The 18,241-nt window shown below is 39.4% G+C and overlaps 1 protein-coding gene across 1 annotated transcript; it reads right to left on the minus strand.

Annotated features, from left to right (window-relative positions):
- Positions 1-231: 231 nt before the first annotated feature.
- Positions 232-3,306, minus strand: LOC4348513 (F-box/kelch-repeat protein SKIP30). The gene is made up of 2 exons (XM_015757305.3): positions 3,182-3,306; positions 232-1,671 (listed from the first exon to the last, which is right to left on the minus strand). The coding sequence occupies exon 2, from the start codon at positions 1,615-1,617 to the stop codon at positions 574-576; it is 1,044 nt and encodes a 347-aa protein (XP_015612791.1). The 5' UTR covers positions 1,618-1,671; positions 3,182-3,306; the 3' UTR covers positions 232-573.
- Positions 3,307-18,241: the final 14,935 nt, after the last annotated feature.

Genomic DNA, 18,241 nt, shown 5'->3' on the forward strand with positions numbered 1-18,241 from the left:
TTTGATCTGTCTAAACCTCATCGAGTAAGGGTCGATCCTGAACTGCAAACTTGATTATGAAGTTTCAGGAATAAGTACATGAATGTCTTCAGGTTGCCAGAAAACCGTACATAGATTGCAACAGCATAGGACAATAAGTGCAAAATATTGGATCATGACAATGACATGGCACAAATCGTTGGGATAGGATATTCTCAGTAACCAGCAGTAAAAAAATAAAATGGCACTTCCTGTTCCTAACCTTTTCTCTTTTTTTATCTGAATTTAAATTAGGAATACATGAAAAACTTCACATCCAGGACAGAGTTGCAAGGATGATACAATTACAAATGCACATAAAGTACTACGTTTGGATCCAGATCCAAATTCAAGATAAATACAGGATATGACTGGTAATCTAGCATTGAACCATGACCAACATATATGTCCTCAATACAACAGGCAATTCAAAATTGAACAATAATTAACAGACTTCTTTTCAAATAAAACGAAAGGCAGAACCATTAAAAGCTATCTGCAATCTTTCCCTTCAGCAACAGTAAGATACCAGCATGGGAGCAACGTTGAATGAGGCTAAATCCTCAGCAAAGCACAACCAGAAATGCTCCCTCGACAATGTGTCATTGGTGATCCTGGTAGCCAGGTTGGTCTCTCACTAGTAACATTCAAGATATCAACATCAGATAGTGGCTTGATGCACTGATTTCTTGGCCCAGGTCCAATTACTCCACCAACCAGATATATGTTGTCTCCCAAACCAATCATCCCAAAACCTATCCTGCTTTGGAATTCAGATGCACACGACACCATCTTATCAGGGAAATTCACACCACGCTGCTTCATAATGCAACTATTGCTCAGCACATAAAGCTCCCCACGAACCATTGCCATCGGACCTTGCAGCCAAGAGTAGTCCTCAACAGCCCAAGCATTGCCATCTTCAAGAATCTGCACTGTTGGTAGGCCTTTGTGCAATACATGCATCTTACCCTTTATGACAAGTCCAGAGCATGCAGAGCTGTGTGCTTGACGTAGGTCAGGGAGAGGCTCCCACGTGTCAGCTTCAGGGTTATAAATCTCAGCCTTTGATATTGATTTGCGGCAATTTGTGAAGCCCCCAGCAACAATTATGTTCCCATCCAGTGCACAACAGGCAAACATTGCGCGAGCTACAAGCATTGGAGCCCTCTGGACCCATAAACGACAGAGAGGATCATAAGACCAAACCTCATTGCTTGCAAAGATCCTGTCATGGTCTCCAGTAAGTGGGTCAACTCGATCACTGCCACCACCAATTACATAGAGCTTGCCTGCAACCGAGGCCACTCCAAAACGAGCAATATTCCTAATCTGAGATGGCATGACAGGAAGGGTTATCCACTTATCTCGAAGAGGGTCATAAAGCTGCCACATGTTTTCAGGTTCAAATGCTAACACACATAACAGGTCTTCAGTCGCACTAATCTGATTCCTAACTTTGGAAAGCTCACCATTTCGAACAGATGCTCTCCAAGAATGGCAGACCATTTGAAGAACAGGATGGGACAAAAATGGCACCCGTGCAAGGCACTGAAGAGCAACTTCATTAGGGAGACCATCAATTAGTGTTGACATCATTGAGCACTCAAAGATATGATCTCATTATACAGCAAGAAAGTCGCAAGACTGAGCCTGAAAAATAATCAATATATGAAGTTATGATTACCGTACATGAAAAACTGCCAGGATTTTCAAATAAATGATCAGAGTTTCATCTTAAAGATATCATTCAAACTGATACTCAATGAAAAATGATATGATGCAAACAAAAGCAGCACTCAAACTTGAAACCAACACATAACAAACAATTAAGGCAACCACCCTAAAAGTGGCTGAAGGTGAGCGTGAAGGTTCATCACATTGTATATCTTCTATATTACGGATTTTGCCACAAAGAACTGAACATGATGCATCCAGTCTCATGATTGTCTACCTAGCCCACAGTAGAGGTAGCAATATATATGTGGGAGGTCTCTTCCAAAATATATTTTTACCAAAAGTAGTTTATTTTATTTGGAAGTAAGTTATAATGCCTAAGGATAGAAGGGATTTTATTCCAGTAAACATGAAAGCCAATATCAACCATGACACTTAATATGCATCTAATATGTTCTTCAAATTTCTGACTGTGAATGCAATATATGATGACAAACAACAACATGGCATCAGGGGAAAAGATTAGCCAATTGATTATGTACAAAAGTTGATGAAGTGGCATTGTACTTCTTTAAAACTCAATGGATTTTCACTCATGTTCCATATATATCCTCTAAGACAAATTGGTGTTCGGTCATCTCCATTTGACGAGGAAAAGCAGATAGCATATAGGTTACACTATCAATAGGCATTCATCCACAGTATTTCTTTCAGTGGCCACTAAGTTATACTATGAAGGAAAACAGTGCATTAAAGAATCAGAATAAGGTCATTTTGCGTCAAAGTTTTCAACTTTTCACTGAACATATCAAATTACAATAAATAGAATAAATATATGCATAAACGAAACAGAAAGCGTGTAATCTAAAAGGCCCACTAAAATTTGGCATTCTCCCACATTTCATATCCGTTACTAACATGAAATTAGAAACAAACTAAACCGAAAAGAATCCAAGATAGGGCAATAAAAGATTGATAAGAAGGAAGATTTCTCGATAAATAAGGAAGAGGGTAAATTACAGTTGGTGTACCCACAATACTAGTTACATTTTTCAGATAGAGAATATAAGCTAGGTATAAAGAAACTAAGAAATAAGGTCAGGTAGTACAGATACAAAAGCAATAAGAATTAGGAAATGAATTGCATAGCATCTTCCAGAATGGTTCTTTCTTCGTAACAACCAAGGATTTTTGACATGGATAGATTACTAAGAGACTATCCTAGTACACAGTTACAGACAAATCACCGGAAATTGAAAAGTGCAAGGTGTTCCAAACCAGGGGGCGGATCCAACTTGGGACATGGGGGTTCACAAACATTTCGGGGAACAAACAAACTGTTACTTGTATTAAGGTTAAGGCTCTGAAATTAAGGGAAGAGCTTCTTCCAGATCTAGAATAGAAGCTAGGGTTAACGAACGAACGAACGCAAGCAAATTCCAGTCCCGATGGGAGAGAGAGAGAGATGAATCAGAAAGAGGCTCACCAGGATCCCCTCCCCTCCCCTGCTCTGCTCGCCAGATGGAGATCGCCGCCCCCGACTCGTCTTCTTGGCGGCGCAAGGAGCGGAGGAGACGAAGAGACGGGAGATTTTCTTTTCTTTTACGCCACAAAGGGAAGGGGAAGACGCTGCCTATTTCTTTCGTGCGTGTCCTGCTCTTACTCACAAGTCTCTCTATAGCCTTATGTTATGTATATGCAAAATCATCCTGGGCCCACTAGCTAGCTGAAGCATATCCTGGCCTTTTCTTTTCTCATTTAGACTAAAATCTACCATAAACAATTCTATTTTATACATGTAACTTTATTCGTATAAAGTTTACATATACTAACTTTATTTACATAGTAATTTTCAGTAACATTTTATATGTAAACTTTACACAGGTAAACTTTTCACATGTAAAGTTTATATATGATTTAAAATTCCTTCTCTAAATAATAGAGAAAAATATTCAAAGATAAATTTTGCTGTTGTGTTATGATTCAAAAATGAATACATATTTTGTGATCACAAAATAATAACAAACTAGAATAAAAAATAATTTCACAAAAGAAATAATAAAAGTAAAAACAAAAATGAATGCATACGATGTGGAGGCATTATTGCGAGTGAATTTGTTACTTTCGAATGAGCATATGTGGAAGGCTATGAGTAAATGAAAAACTCCACGAAGTAAATTTGTTACTTTTGAAACGTGCGGAGATACTAGAAAAACGGAAAACTCAGAAAGAAAAGCTAGACGGTAAATATTTTACTAAAATGCGAAAACAGAAAAACTATATAGAAGGAATGAATAACAGAAAAATCAGGATGGTTAATATTTTGCCGGGCCATTGATGAATCACGGATGAGATGGAAAAGAGAAAAAAGAAACACAGAAGGTGAGGTGGTAAAAAAAAATGAAAAAAAACGAACCGGGTAGGATGCGGAAGAAAGGTGGGGTGGCAAAAAAAGGGAAAACCGGAAGGAGAGGGCGTTGTGTGGCGCTCGAACTATTATTCCGCGCTGTAGCGCGCGGAATGTAAAATAAAAGGTGTTTTTGATTATTATTCTGTGATGAACAATTAGCATTGGAGATTATTGGTGTTGATATTTGGAATTTATTTGTAAAGTGGTTTTGGAGATGATTGAAATTTACAGGTGATTGACAGGGACTGCTGTCTGTTGGGTCCGGTCAGACCGGCGCAGCCCACGGTCTCACCGGCCGACTCTGTGTCGGTTTCGGTTTCGGGTTGTTTGTTTGGATATCCGTGATTGTTTCATGATTGTGGCTTCTAGATGGATACTATACGTATGTAATACTGTTGTTTGTTAACAATGAGTCAAGTTGGGGATAGCTTGATCTCGGAATATGGTTTCTTTGTTCTTTCTATGTGTAGGTCACTCGAGATGCCGGGAGAGTATTTGCGGCGATGGACCGGGAGTCGGCTTGGGGATAAGACGAAGTCCGTGGTGGTCAGAGATCATGCGGGATACTAAGGCTAGAGTTCAATGCACGTGGTTGGTGAAGTTTCCATATGGCATACGATGGATGTATTCTGTGCGTATGGAATGCGGAGTTGAATTTGGAAGGAGTCCAAATTTGGTATGATTGGTTATGTAAAGTTTATTTCTTGTACGAGAAGGTTTCCTATGAGGATTAGGACTTCTAGTATGAGTTTGGTTCGTGGCTTTAGGCTGCCTACCTCATGTATAAATAGACAGGGAGCGTGAGGCTTTCCGGTATCGCTTTTGAGAGCAATTGAGTTGATAGTTGAGTTAGGGTTTCGAGTTTAGTCAAGATTTTTGTAAGGAGTGTTGTTGGTGCACTTCGTAAACACAGAGAGAATCAATAAAGTTGTCATCCACTTTAAGAGTTCTTCGATTTATGTTTCATCGGGTTTCAGCGGTCTAACCGGCGACACACCGGCGGTCAGACCGGCGGCATCGCGGCGGTCCGACCAGCGGCATTAGGGCGATCAGACCGGCGGCGGCAGTAGACGACAGGAGCTGATCCAGGCGGTCAGACCGGAGTTACTACCTCTGTCAGACCGGAGGTATTCAGGCAGTCAGACCGGTGCAATTACTTCGGTCAGACCGCGATCCATCGAATTTGAGGGTAACTTTTATTTCCGCTAAAAATTTTGGTTTTTGGGTATATCAACCATTCACCCCCCTCCTCTGGTTGGCTTAGTTATTGTGATTCGATCCTACAAGTGGTATCAGAGCCTTGTTTTCTCCTTTGGATTTTAACCGATCTAGAGTTTTTGCCATGGCTGCTAAGTTTTCAACTAAGCCTTATGTTTTCAATGGAACGGATTTTTCTCATTGGTGTAATAGGATGCAATCTTACATTATGGCTGAGGATTATGATATTTGGAGAAAAGTTTCTCATCCTTATGTGGTCCCTGAACGAATTAATATTGCTGCTTTAAAAACTGATTTTGAACAAAATAGCAAAGCTCACAATATTCTTTTGAGTGGGATTTCTCGTTCGGATTATGATTGTGTTTCTCATCTTCAAACTGCCCATGAGATTTGGATTGCTTTGAGTAATTTTCATCAAGGAACAAATAATATTAAAGAGCTTCATCGAGATCTTTTCAAAAAGGAGTACATTAAATTTAAGATGAAACCTGGAAAAGCTTTGGATGACTGTCTTTCTAGGTTTAACAAAATTTTGAGTGATCTTAGTCTGTTGATTCTTCTTATGATGCTAATTATACACAATCTGAGATTTCTCGCCACTTTTTGAATGGTCTTGACATGTCTATTTGGGAGATGAAAGTTACATCTATTCAGGAGTATGTTGATATGTCTACTTTGACTTTGGATTTGCTTTACACAAAACTGAAAACACATGAGATGAATATTCTTTCTCGTAAAGTTGATTCTAAGTTGAGTGCTTTGGTTTCTTCCTCAACTTCTTTGGATGTTGATTCTTCTTCATCGAAGTCTTCCGTATTTGCTTTGTTTAATGCCATGTCCGATGATCAACTCGAATAGATCGAGGAGGAGGACTTGGTTTTGTTATCTAACAAACTTTCTCGAGCTATGACTAATGTTAGGTACAGGAAAAGAGGTGGACCAAATCGTTGCTTTGAATGTGGTTCTACAGATCACTTTCGTTCGCGATGTCCTAAGCTTGGGAGAGCAAGGAGGGAAGATAATGGTGATGAGAAGACCAATGACAAGAAGCCGAAGGGTACTTTCAAAGGGAGGAAGATCAAGGAGACTCTCAATAAGGCTTTTGATCAAGTCTACGCTGCGTTTAAGCCACTAAGCGATGTAGATGGTGATAGTAGAGATGAAGATAAGGGAAAGAACATCTCCAGTGTTTGCTTCATGGCGTGTGGTGAATCGGATTCAGGGTGTGAAGACAATGAGGTACATACTTTTGAGGAAGCTATTCTTATTTTAAGTGCAAAAAATAAGAAGTGCGAGAAGATGTATAGAAAATAGGAATTTTTCATTGAATCTCTTAATTATGAAATTGTTAGATTAAATTCTCTTATTCCTAATGATGATGATTACAAAAATTGTGAGGTTTTAATGAATGAGATTTCAAAAATTAGAGGTGTCAATGCTGCACATGATTTGAAAAATAAGTCTTCTCTGGCTCTTGGATTTGCTTTGCACACACACACTTTGGATGAGTTGTTTTTAACTAAAAAGTTGTTGCAAAAATATCAAATTGCTTTTCATGCTAGTTTGATGTTTAACATGATTTGTGCTAAAAAGTTAAAACAACCACATGATGTTTTGGATTGCTCAACATGCACATTAAACAAGATTAAACTAAAAGATGTTTTAGGTCGTGTTGAGTACATGGAAGATGTTGTGAAAAACAATGAAGTGCTTTCTTGCCCCAAATATCGTAAAAGCAAAGGTGTCATGGTAGATTGTGAAAATTGTGCTAATTTGGAAAAAGAGGTTTCTTATTTGAAAAGTTCTTTGCAAAGATTTTATGAAGGTAAGAAACAACTTAACATGATTTTGGATCAATCTAAAGTGACTAGTTACAATAGGGGTGTTGGTTTTGATGTTCATGATTATTTCACCAAAAATCAACCAAATGTTTTGAGTGGATCAATCTAAAGTGACTAGTTACAATAGTGGTGTTGGTTTAGATGTTCATGATTATTTCACAAAAAATCAACCAAATGTTTTGAGTATGACTGAACGTGGTGAAATTTATACAAAACCAAGTGAAAAGAAAACAGTTTTTAAATCTGCTGGAATTTTGCCTTCTCTTTCTGCAACACTAAAAGTAACAAAAACAAATCTTTCAAAACCATCTTCTTCTAAAGAAAAGTATACTTGTTCTTTTTTGGCAAAGATGACATATTGTTGGTTTTTGTTTCAGATTGGCTCATAAACAAAAAAGGAGAGAGAAATTGCTTTTACAAAATTAAAGTGGCAAAAATCTGGTTTTCCCTCGAGGAAACCGGTCTGACCGCAGTGGGTCCCGCGGTCAGACCGGCTACTGAGCGGCGGTCAGACTGGCTTCGGTCAGACCGACGGTATAGCAGCGGTCAGACCGGCCCCCGGTTAGACTGGCTGTACTCGGCGGTCTCAAATTGTTTTTGCACGTGGATATATGCCTATTGGATCTACTGGTCGTGTGTCTTAGTACTGGATTCCTAAATTTTTATTATCATCTAACCCCAGTACTGAGGCTTCGACTTCTGCTTGTGTGTACGCTTTGGTGGCAAGGAAGGAGAACGTGTGGATCGTGGATTCCGGTTGTTCGCGGCACATGACCGGTGATAAAAATTGGTTCTCCTCCCTCAAAAAGGCATCTAAGACTGAATCGATTATCTTTGGTGATGCTTCTACGAGTGTTGTTCTCGCTAAAGGTTTGGTTAAGGTAAATGAGAAATTTGAATTGAAGAATGTAGCTTTGGTTGAGGACTAAAAGTATAATTTGCTTTCAGTTTCACAAATTGTTGATGAAGATTTTGAGGTTCACTTTAAGAAAACTGGAAGTAAAGTTTTTGATTCTTGTGGTGATTCTGTGCTGAATATTTCTCGCTATGGAAGAGTGTTTAAAGCTGATTTTGATAATCATGTTTCACCTGCGATAACATGTTTGGTTGCTAAGTTTGATAAAGATGTGATGTTTTGGCATCGTAGACTTGGACATGTTGGTTTTGATCATCTCACTAGGCTAAGTGGTTTGGATCTTGTTCGTGGTTTGCCTAAACTTAAGAAAGATCTTGATTTGGTTTGTACACCGTGTCGTCATGCTAAGATGGTTGCTTCTTCACATGCTCCTATTGTTTTTGTGATGGTGGATGCACTGGGACAGCTATTACATATGGACATTGTTGATCCAGCTAGAGTGCAATCTGTTGGAGGAAAGTGGTATGTGTTGGTTATTGTTGACGATTTTTCTTCATATTCTTGGGTTTTCTTCATGGCAACTAAGGACGAAGCTTTTCAACACTTTCGTGGTTTGTTTCTTCGATTGGATCTTGAATTTCCTGGTTCTTTGAAAAGAATCCGAAGTGATAATGGTGGTGAGTTTAAAAATGCTTCATTTGAACAATTTTGCAACGAAAGAGGTCTTGAACACGAATTTTCTTCTCCTCGTGTTCCGCAACAAAATGGTGTTTTTGAAAGAAAGAATCATGTTTTGGTTGAGATGGCTAGAACGATGTTGGATGAGTATCACACTCCTAGAAAATTTTGGGCGGAGGCGGCTAACACCGCATGCTATATTTCAAATCGGGTTTTCTTGAGGTCAAAACTTGGAAAAACTTCTTATGAGCTTCGATTTGGATGTCAACCCAAAGTTTCACATTTTGCGTGTTTTTGGTTGCAAATGCTTTGTCTTGAAATCTGGAAATTTGGACAAGTTTGAGGCACGTTCTATCGATATAATGTTTCTTGGTTACCCTACACATTCTCATGGCTATCATGTACTTATTTTGGAGACTAACAAAATTGTTGAGACTTGCGAAGTTTCTTTTGATGAGGCTAGTCCAGGTACTAGACTCGATATTACAGGTACATTGTCACAGGTTCAGGGGGAGGATAGTTGTATTTTTGAAGACGATAGCGACGACGATGACGACAAGGTCGGCTCGGCCGGTCAGACCGGGCGCCAGGCCGGTCAGACCGCAAGCACACCTCCGGGCAGACCGCCTCAGGACGAGCGGTCAAACCGGCCAGGGTCGTCAGGTTCGGGTTCTGTTGACGCTGATCGAGATTGTCCTCCAGAGGCTACAACTTCGACCAGTACTGGTACAGAACGTGAAACAACTTTAGAAGTCGCTGCTACTTTGCATATTCAACGACGACATCCACCGGAACAAATAATTGGTAATCTAAGTGAGCGGACCACTAGGTCTAAGATAACGACTCATGATGTTTGTGCAAATTCTGCATTTGTTGCTTCTTTTGAACCCAAAGATGTGTCACATGCATTAATTGATGAATCATGGATTAACGCCATGCATGAAGAACTTGAAAATTTTAAGAGAAATAAAGTTTGGACTTTAGTTGAATCACCTTCTGGACATAATATTATTGGAACCAAGTGGGTTTTCAAAAATAAACAAAATGAGGATGGTTTGATTGTGAGAAATAAAGCTAGACTTGTTGCTCAAGGTTTTACCCAGGTGGAGGGTTTGGATTTTGGTGAAACTTTTGATCCTGTTGCTAGAATTGAGGCAATTAGACTTTTGTTGGCTTTTGCTGCTTCAAAAGGTTTTAAATTGTATCAAATGGATGTGAAAAGTGATTTTCTAAATGGTTTTATACAGGAGGAAGTTTATGTCAAATAACCACCAGGTTTTGAAAATCTTGATTTTCCCAACCATGTTTTTAAATTGTCTAAAGCTTTGTATGGTTTGAAACAAGCACCTAGAGCATGGTATGATAGACTTAAGAACTTTTTGCTTGCGAAAGGTTGACAAAACGCATTTTGTTTTTAAGCATGGTGATAATCAACTGTTCATTCAGATTTATGTGGAAGATATCATCTTTAGTTGTTCAACTCACGCTTTGGTTGTGGAGTTTGCTGAGACTGTGCCCAAGGAATTTGAGATGAGCATGATGGGTGAGTTATCGTACTTTTTAGGATTGTAAATTAAGCAAACACCTCAAGGTACATTTGTGCATCAAACGAAGTACACAAAGAATCTTTTGAGACGGTTTAAGATGGAGAATTGCAAGCCAATTTCAACACCAATTGGTTCTACAACTGTGTTGGATCCTATTGAAGATAGTGAAGCTGTTGATCAAAAGGAGTATAGTAGTATGATTGGATCTTTGTTGTATCTAACTGTTTCTAGGCCAGACATACAATTTGCTGTGTGTTTGTGTGCACGCTTTCAGCTTCTCCTGGTGCTTCACATCGTCAAGCGGTCAAGCGAATAATGAGGTATTTGAATCATACACTTGAGTTTGGAATTTGGTATTCTACTTCATCTTCTATATGCTTGAGTAGATATTCCAATGCTGATTTTGCTGGTTGTAGAATTGATACGAAAAGTACTAGTGGAACATGCCATTTTCTTGGTACATCATTGATTGCATGGTCTTGTAGGAAACAATCTAGTGTTGCTCAATCAATTGCTGAATCTGAATATGTTGCTGCTGCTAATTGTTGTTCACAGATTCTTTGGCTTATTTCAACTTTGAAAGATTATGATCTTACTTTTGAGAAAGTACCTCTCTTTTGTGATAATACTAGTGCTATTAACATTGCTAAAAATCCTGTTCAACACTCACGCACAAAGCACATTGATATTCGTTTTCACTTTTTGAGGGATCATATTGAGAAATGAGATGTTGAATTGCAGTTTTTGGACACTAAATTGCAACTTATTGATATTTTCACTAAACCTTTGGATTCTAATCGTTTTGCTTTTCTTCGTGGTGAATTGGGAATAATTCATCATTTTGGCATGATTTAAGGGGGAGTTTTGCACCTCATGGTTTTATCAAGCAAAAATATGACAATGAGAAAAATTGAAAAAAGAGAGCTTTGTTCTATACATATGGCATTTTCTTGTGCATGCTAGCAATACTATGAAGGTTTATTTGTCTCTAGCATAGCTTGTATGTATTCTAGTCTTTTTGTGAGACTTAGATTTTGCTTTTAAGGGAGATGATGCATGACACTTAAATTTTACTTGAATTAAGCAAATATGCAATGTTGATGCTAGCATATGGTTTGATTTATAAATGCTTTATACATATGCTTTATTGAATTGTTATTCCTCAAATAGCTTGTAATTGCTCATTGTGAAAAGAGAATAAAATTATGAAAAAATGAATATTGAATCCTTGGAAACAGTCTTGACGACAAGGACGTATTCGATGTGAGCAAAATAATGGGTGTCGAATCCCTGGAAACAGTCTTGATGACAGGGACGTACCCGAAATAAAAGAGAAAAATATGAGCAAACATGCTCTAGAAAAAGAAAAAAAAATTCTCTTAGTTGTTTTGTGCAAAAGCTAGTTTGAGAAAGAGTGATAGATGCAATAGGTATATGTGTTTAGTGTTTATTTTTCAACCTATGTGCTTGTAAAGATGTTGCATTATAAATCGTATGAAATCATGAATTTTGATTGTTGATTCAAGCTTAATTGTAAAATCTTTGGTTCATATTTATACTTTAATGCATGCTTGTTATATTATTGATGGGTTCATCTTCTTTTTATTACAACACATGACATGATATGCTATATGTATGCTAAGCTCCTGAACATTAATGAACATAATTCCTATGCTTGATGAAATCATTGTCAAAAGGGAGAGAAGAGAAGAAATTTTTTGAAAAAGTTGAGAGTTGAGAAGAGCATGTTTTTGTTCGATTGAGAATTTCTTTCTTTTCAAAAGTGAGAGAAGTTTTCTTTTGGATTTTCAAGCACGATGTGTACATTTGTACGAAGTGTGCTTTTTACCACTTTTGTTTTATTTTTTCCAAACACTAAAATATTTTTGATGGGTTTGCCAATGTGTTCATTGAGGGGGAGATTGTAAAATCAAAGGTGTTTTTGATTATTATTCTGTGATGAACAATTGGCATTGGAGATTATTGGTTTTGATATTTGGAATTTATTTGCAAAGTGGTTTTGGAGATGATTGGAATTTACATCGGATTAACAGGGACTGCTGTCTGTTGGATCCGGTCAGACCGGGCATGTGTCGCCGGCCAGACCGACATGTATTGCGCGGTCAGACCAGCGCAGCCCACGGTCTGACCGGCCGACTCTGTGTCGGTTTCGGTTTCGGGTTGTTTGTTTGGATATCCGTGATTGTGATGAACCCTGAGTTCCTTTCGACACTCAAGGCAGTTGTTTGGCCCAATCTTTCGGAGAGTTGATGATAACTACGATTTGAGAGAAACGTTGACGACCCAACTACAATCGTACAAGACGTTGTGTTGCGCCTTTGCGATCGATACACCTCTCTGTGGGTTGTTGATCTTGCCGGTGCAGATCAACCTTATTCCTGCAAGCAAATCGAAGAAACAAGCAAGAACAAGATAAAATCAATCTGAATTGCAAATAGGAATGAATACACATAATAAGTTGGGGTTTCGAATACAAGCAGATGGACGGGCTAGCCGACATGCGCGCTGCAAGGAAGTAGCAATGGCTAAACTTTCATCTAAACAAAACCCAAGAAACTCTAAAGGGGTACCTAGCTAATTATAATGGTGGGAGGACGACCAAAGGGACCCTAGGGTCGTGATCCACCTGGTTGGGGCGCACCCCACATGGGCCCCACTTGGGCCGGGGTCCCAGATGAAGTTACATGCCTATAGGCCCATGACAGGTGACGCAGCTCCTTGTTTCTTTGATTGCGGCCAACTGAGATGGAGTTTGGTGATAAGGCTGGATCCGTTGGAAGGAGGACTCCGAAACCTTTCCATCAAGTACTCACGGGCCCAAAACGGAGCTCGAATGCAAATTTGGCGGCTGTTTGAAGTCAACAGTGTAGTAGGTGGCCGAATCGGATTCCAACACTTGGAGGACTTGATCTTGATATCATCTTGTTCATCCATGATGTGAGCAATGGTTGTATCTGTAGTAGCCATGGTCACATCATCCTCCCCTTCTTTACGGAAAACCGTCCTCGGTTTTTCCATATGGTTCTCATCGCGTGGTCGATTTAAAACAATCTGTTTTATCCAATCAAAACAAGAGAAACTCGAAGTAATATGATTAGAAATAACGTGTCACTCTTGCTTGCATGTTTTATCCACATGTACAGGAGGTTCTAAATCCGAACAGATGTAAACTCTATGCACCAAATATATTCCTCTATCATTACATTGGCCAAAGATGTGAAAAATAACATTACGAGGACTTGGCAAATCAGAATGAGCAAATATTTTGTCCTTCAAATAATTGAGCTCACAAGAATCATCAAACAGAATATAGCCCAATGTATTTAAAGAAGATTGCAATTGAAGTTCATCATTCTCGATGGACGTGTGAATAACATGCTTAAATTCAGTACATGGAGAATCAAGATTAAAAGTGGCATGTTGATTCACTAGTTGTGGAATGGATATAAGTGAAGTACTATCGCATAACTCTTCTTTATCACGAGGAACAAAATGCAAATCAACTTGTGACAAAGACAATTCAGAAGTAGGTTCCATTAAAATTTGCTCTAGGTCGGCATGGAAAGTGGAAAAATGTAATTCATCAGAAGCATACTCACCTTGAGTAATTTCTGCACCATTTAATTTATCTTTTATGCACTCTTCAGATAATGTAGGTGCATCAGCCTTCTCTTCATTCGCGAGTGATGGAAGTGACATCTCAAACATATCGTTCTTCTCATTTTGGGGACTGTTCTGAACTTCCTGCAAAACATCAGTGATAGGAGGCACAAGCATAGCTTGTTGCTCCGTTGGGTTCTCCAAAATTTTGCGCTCAACATTGCAAGCAAGCATGAACAATTGGCCTATATGATTATATGTCACATTAATAAGCCCAGCCTAAATATCAGAATTAAGCCCTCTAAAAAATCTAGTCATTGTGTTCTCATTGCTTTCTTTTAAACCACTATAAGTGATACAAATTTTAAAGTTATGAAAGTACTCCCGCACGGTTTTGTCACCTTGTTTTAGATGTTCTAATTTCTCAAGGAGAGTACGTTTATAATATGAAAACACAAAATTTTTCCTCATCATTGTTTTGCATTCATCCCAAGTTTCAAGCTTATTGCCAACAGTGTACCACCAAAAAGATGCAGAACCGGTACATTTATTAGTAGCAGCCTTAATCATTTGAGCATTAGAGAAATCATACTCATCAAATTGTTTGTCTACTGCTAGCTCCCAATTAACATAAGCGGCGGAATCATACTTACCATCAAACACTGGCAATTTAGATTCTACCCTTGCAAGATCATTATCATATACCTCATATGTGATGCGTGAAGAAGTCGCTATATCTTGTTGATGGTGAAGATGTTGATGTTGAGCATGACCATCTCGTTTCCCCTTGCACAATCCTGCCATGGTTAGTAGCAAATAAGAAACATACACAAGAATATGCACGCTCCTATCAACTACTAGGTAGTGACAGCTGAAATATCACACACACTCAAGCTTTTCACCAAGCTCTTACAAGTTCTTACCAAAGCAAGTGGAATGGTGACGTACACCGACTCAACCAAGCACCCCAATGGAGTTTGGATGTATCGATGCCTTGGCAAACACTTGCTGTACAGCTGCAATCAAATCTATGGAGCTCTGGGTAGGCTTAAATATATAGCAAAGGAATAGCAAATGCTCAATCCAAAGAATGCAAAGTTGATTGATCGTTCAAAGTCAAGTACCGTGCTGGTCCAAGGCTAGAATGTAATAGAGACGCGAGCCTAGATACAAACAGTACCACAATATAACACCAGAAACAACTCAAGCACACTCTTAATATATGAAACCAAACTGATTTTTTTTGCCTTCTTTCTTTCTTTCTTTCTTTCTTTCTCTTTTTTTTTATTTTCTTTCTTTTCCTTCTTTTTTTTCTTTTTTTGTGTGGCTTTTCTTTTATCTTTTTTTATGCACCTTTCTGCCTTTTCTTCTCTCCTTTTTTTTTATTTTTTTTAACAAAAACCGACTCAAGGATCTTAATGTAAGATTACAGGGACTCAAATATAAATACTAAAATTACAGGGACTCAAATGCAAACCCAAAATTAGAACTATACAAAAATGAAATGCTCTCGTTGCATAGGTTCCGTTTTTGCAAACATATCTTCAATCCGACGCACGAAAAATTTTCACCCAAGTGTATGGGATGTCACGGTATAGCTGTGAGGGAGGGAATCGGACTCAGAAATCTCGGCCTGGTGGTGGTGGGCGGCAAAGGAAGGACACGGCACACGGAGTTCGAATAAAAGGAAAAATCTCATGCAAGGAAACCGAATCCGGTTCAAATAGAAACCGATCCAATCTACTACCAAAAACCGATCTAATCTAATCTCCTCCTTCCTTCTTCCTCACGCACAACATCACATGCGCACCATAACGGATACAACCACGGCACAGCCATCGAACAGAAACCTTAGATGCAACTCAAGAACTCAAAAACTAACCGACAGAAACTTCTGAAAACTACAAAAATAGAACCATGGCAGCGAGCCGATTCCGTTTTCGTAGGTCCCGACGACAACAGAGACACGGAGGCAACAACAACTGTGGTACAAAACGTGACCAGAACTCGAAATTCTAAACGAACTAGACGCTAAGACCAGCAACACGACGTGACAATGCAACAAAAATTCAACAAAGCAAAAACTGCATAGAACAATGCAATGGCACAAATGTGGCTAGGTAATGTATGAAAATTTTTTTTTGGCTATTTTCTGGTTATAGGTAAATGAAAACTCACCGAGCAACGAAAGCTCTGATACCACCTGACGAACCCTGAGCTCCTTTCGACACTCAAGGCAGTTGTTTGGCCCGATCTTTCGAAGAGTTGATGATAACTACGATTTGAGAGAAACGTTGACAACCCGACTACAATCGTACAAGACGTTGTGTTGCGCCTTTGCGATTGATACACCTCTCTGTGGGTTGTTGATCTTACCGGTGGGTTGTTAATCTTACCGGTGCAGATCAACCTTATTCCTGCAAGCAAATCGAAGAAACAAGCAAGAACAAGATAAAATCAATCTGAATTGCAAATAAGAATGAATACACACAATAAGTTGGGGTTTCGAATACAAGCAGACGGACGGTCTAGCCGACACACGCGCTGCAAGGAAGTAGCAATGGCTAAACTTTCATCTAAACAAAACCCAAGAAACTCTATAGGGGTACCTAGTTAATTATAATTGTGAGAGGACGACCAAAGGGAATCTAGGGTCATGATCCACCTGGTTGGGGCGCACCCCACATGGGCCCCACTTGGGCCGGGGTCCCAGACGAAGTTACATGCCCATAGGCCCATGACAGGTGACGCAGCTCCTTGTTTCTTTGATTGCGGCCAACTGAGATGGAGTTTGGTGATGAGGCTGGATCCGTTGGAAGGACTCCGAAACCTTTCCATCAAGTACTCACGGGCCCAAAACGGAGCTCGGATGCAAATTTGGCGGCCGTTTGAAGTCAACAGTGTAGCAGGTGGCCGAATCGAATTCCAGCACTTGGAGGACTTGATCTTGATATAATCTTGTTCATCCATGATGTGAGCAATGGTTGTATCTATAGTAGCCATGGTCATATTAGATTGTTTCATGATTATGGCTTCTAGATGGATACCATACGTATGTAATACTGTTGTTTGCTAACAATGAGTCAAGTTGGGGATAGCTTGGTCTATGTGTAGGTGACTCGAGATGCCGGGAGAGTATTTGCGGTGATGGACCGGGAGTTGGCTTGGGGATAAGACGACGTTCATGGTGGTCAGAGATCATGCGGGATACTAAGGTTAGAGTTCAATACACGTGGTTGGTGAAGTTTCCATATGGCATACGATGGAGGTATTGTGTGCGTATGGGATGCAGAGTCGAATTTGGAAGGAGTCCAAATTTGGTATGATTGGTTATGTAAAGTTTGTTTCTTGTACGAGAAGGTTTCCTATGGGGATTAGGACTTCTAGTATGAGTTTGGTTCGTAGCTTTAGGCTGCCTACCTCATGTATAAATAGACAGGGAGTGTGAGGCTTCCCGGTATCGCTTTCGAGAGCAATTGAGTTGATAGTTGAGTTAGGGTTTCGAGCTTACTCGAGTTTTTTGTTTGGAGTGATGTTGGTGCACTTTGTAAACACAGAGAGAATCAATAAAGTCGTCATCCACTTTAAGAGTTATTCAATTTGTGTTTCATCGGCTTTCGGCGGTCTAACCGGCGGCACACCGGCGGTCAGACCAGCGGCGTAAGGGCGGTCAGACCGGCGGCGGCGGCAGACGACAGGAGCTGATCCAGGCGGTGAGACCGGAGTTACTACCTCTGTCAGACTGGAGGTATTCAGGCGGTCAGACCGGTGCAATTACTTCGGTCAGACCGCGATCCGTCGAATTTGACGGTGACTTTTATTTCCGCTAAAAGTTTAGGTTTTTGGATATACCAACCATTCACCCCCTCTGGTTGGCTTAGTTATTGTGATTCGATCCTACACGGAATAGTGCTACCGCTAAATTATTTGGTTTGGAAGACAAACTTCAAAGTAATTTAAATGACATGTAATTTAAAATGGTGGGATCGGGATAGCTCTGTCATCACACGGGGAAAACTATTTTGATATCTAGAGACTTGAGGGGACATCCCCTCATTTATTTAAAAACTATCCGGACGGTTATGAGAAAATCCAAAAAATTTATCAACACACACATAAAAATGTTATATAAGTTGTATCAAAAGTCAACTCACACATCGACATATAGCGAAACAAATTCAGCGTATAAATAGTAAAAATACTGTTCAAATCTGAATTGTTTTTTTCTCAGTGTGTATGTCGAATTTAAACTTGATTTTTGGTGGACTGAGTACTGTCAATTGTTTTTAAAACTTTCCACGTCTGTTTGTACTGAATTTAAAAGAAAAAGATACATGAGGAGACATCTCCTATAGGTCTTGTTTGGTTAATCCCC

Source organism: Oryza sativa, chromosome 10 (genome assembly GCF_034140825.1).
Source record: "Oryza sativa Japonica Group chromosome 10, ASM3414082v1".
NCBI classification, from domain to species: domain Eukaryota; kingdom Viridiplantae; phylum Streptophyta; class Magnoliopsida; order Poales; family Poaceae; genus Oryza; species Oryza sativa.

Coding starts and splice junctions, on each gene's coding strand:
- LOC4348513 (XM_015757305.3), bottom strand. CDS start 1,617: ATGATGTCAACACTAATTGATGGTCTCCCTAATGAAGTTGCTCTTCAG.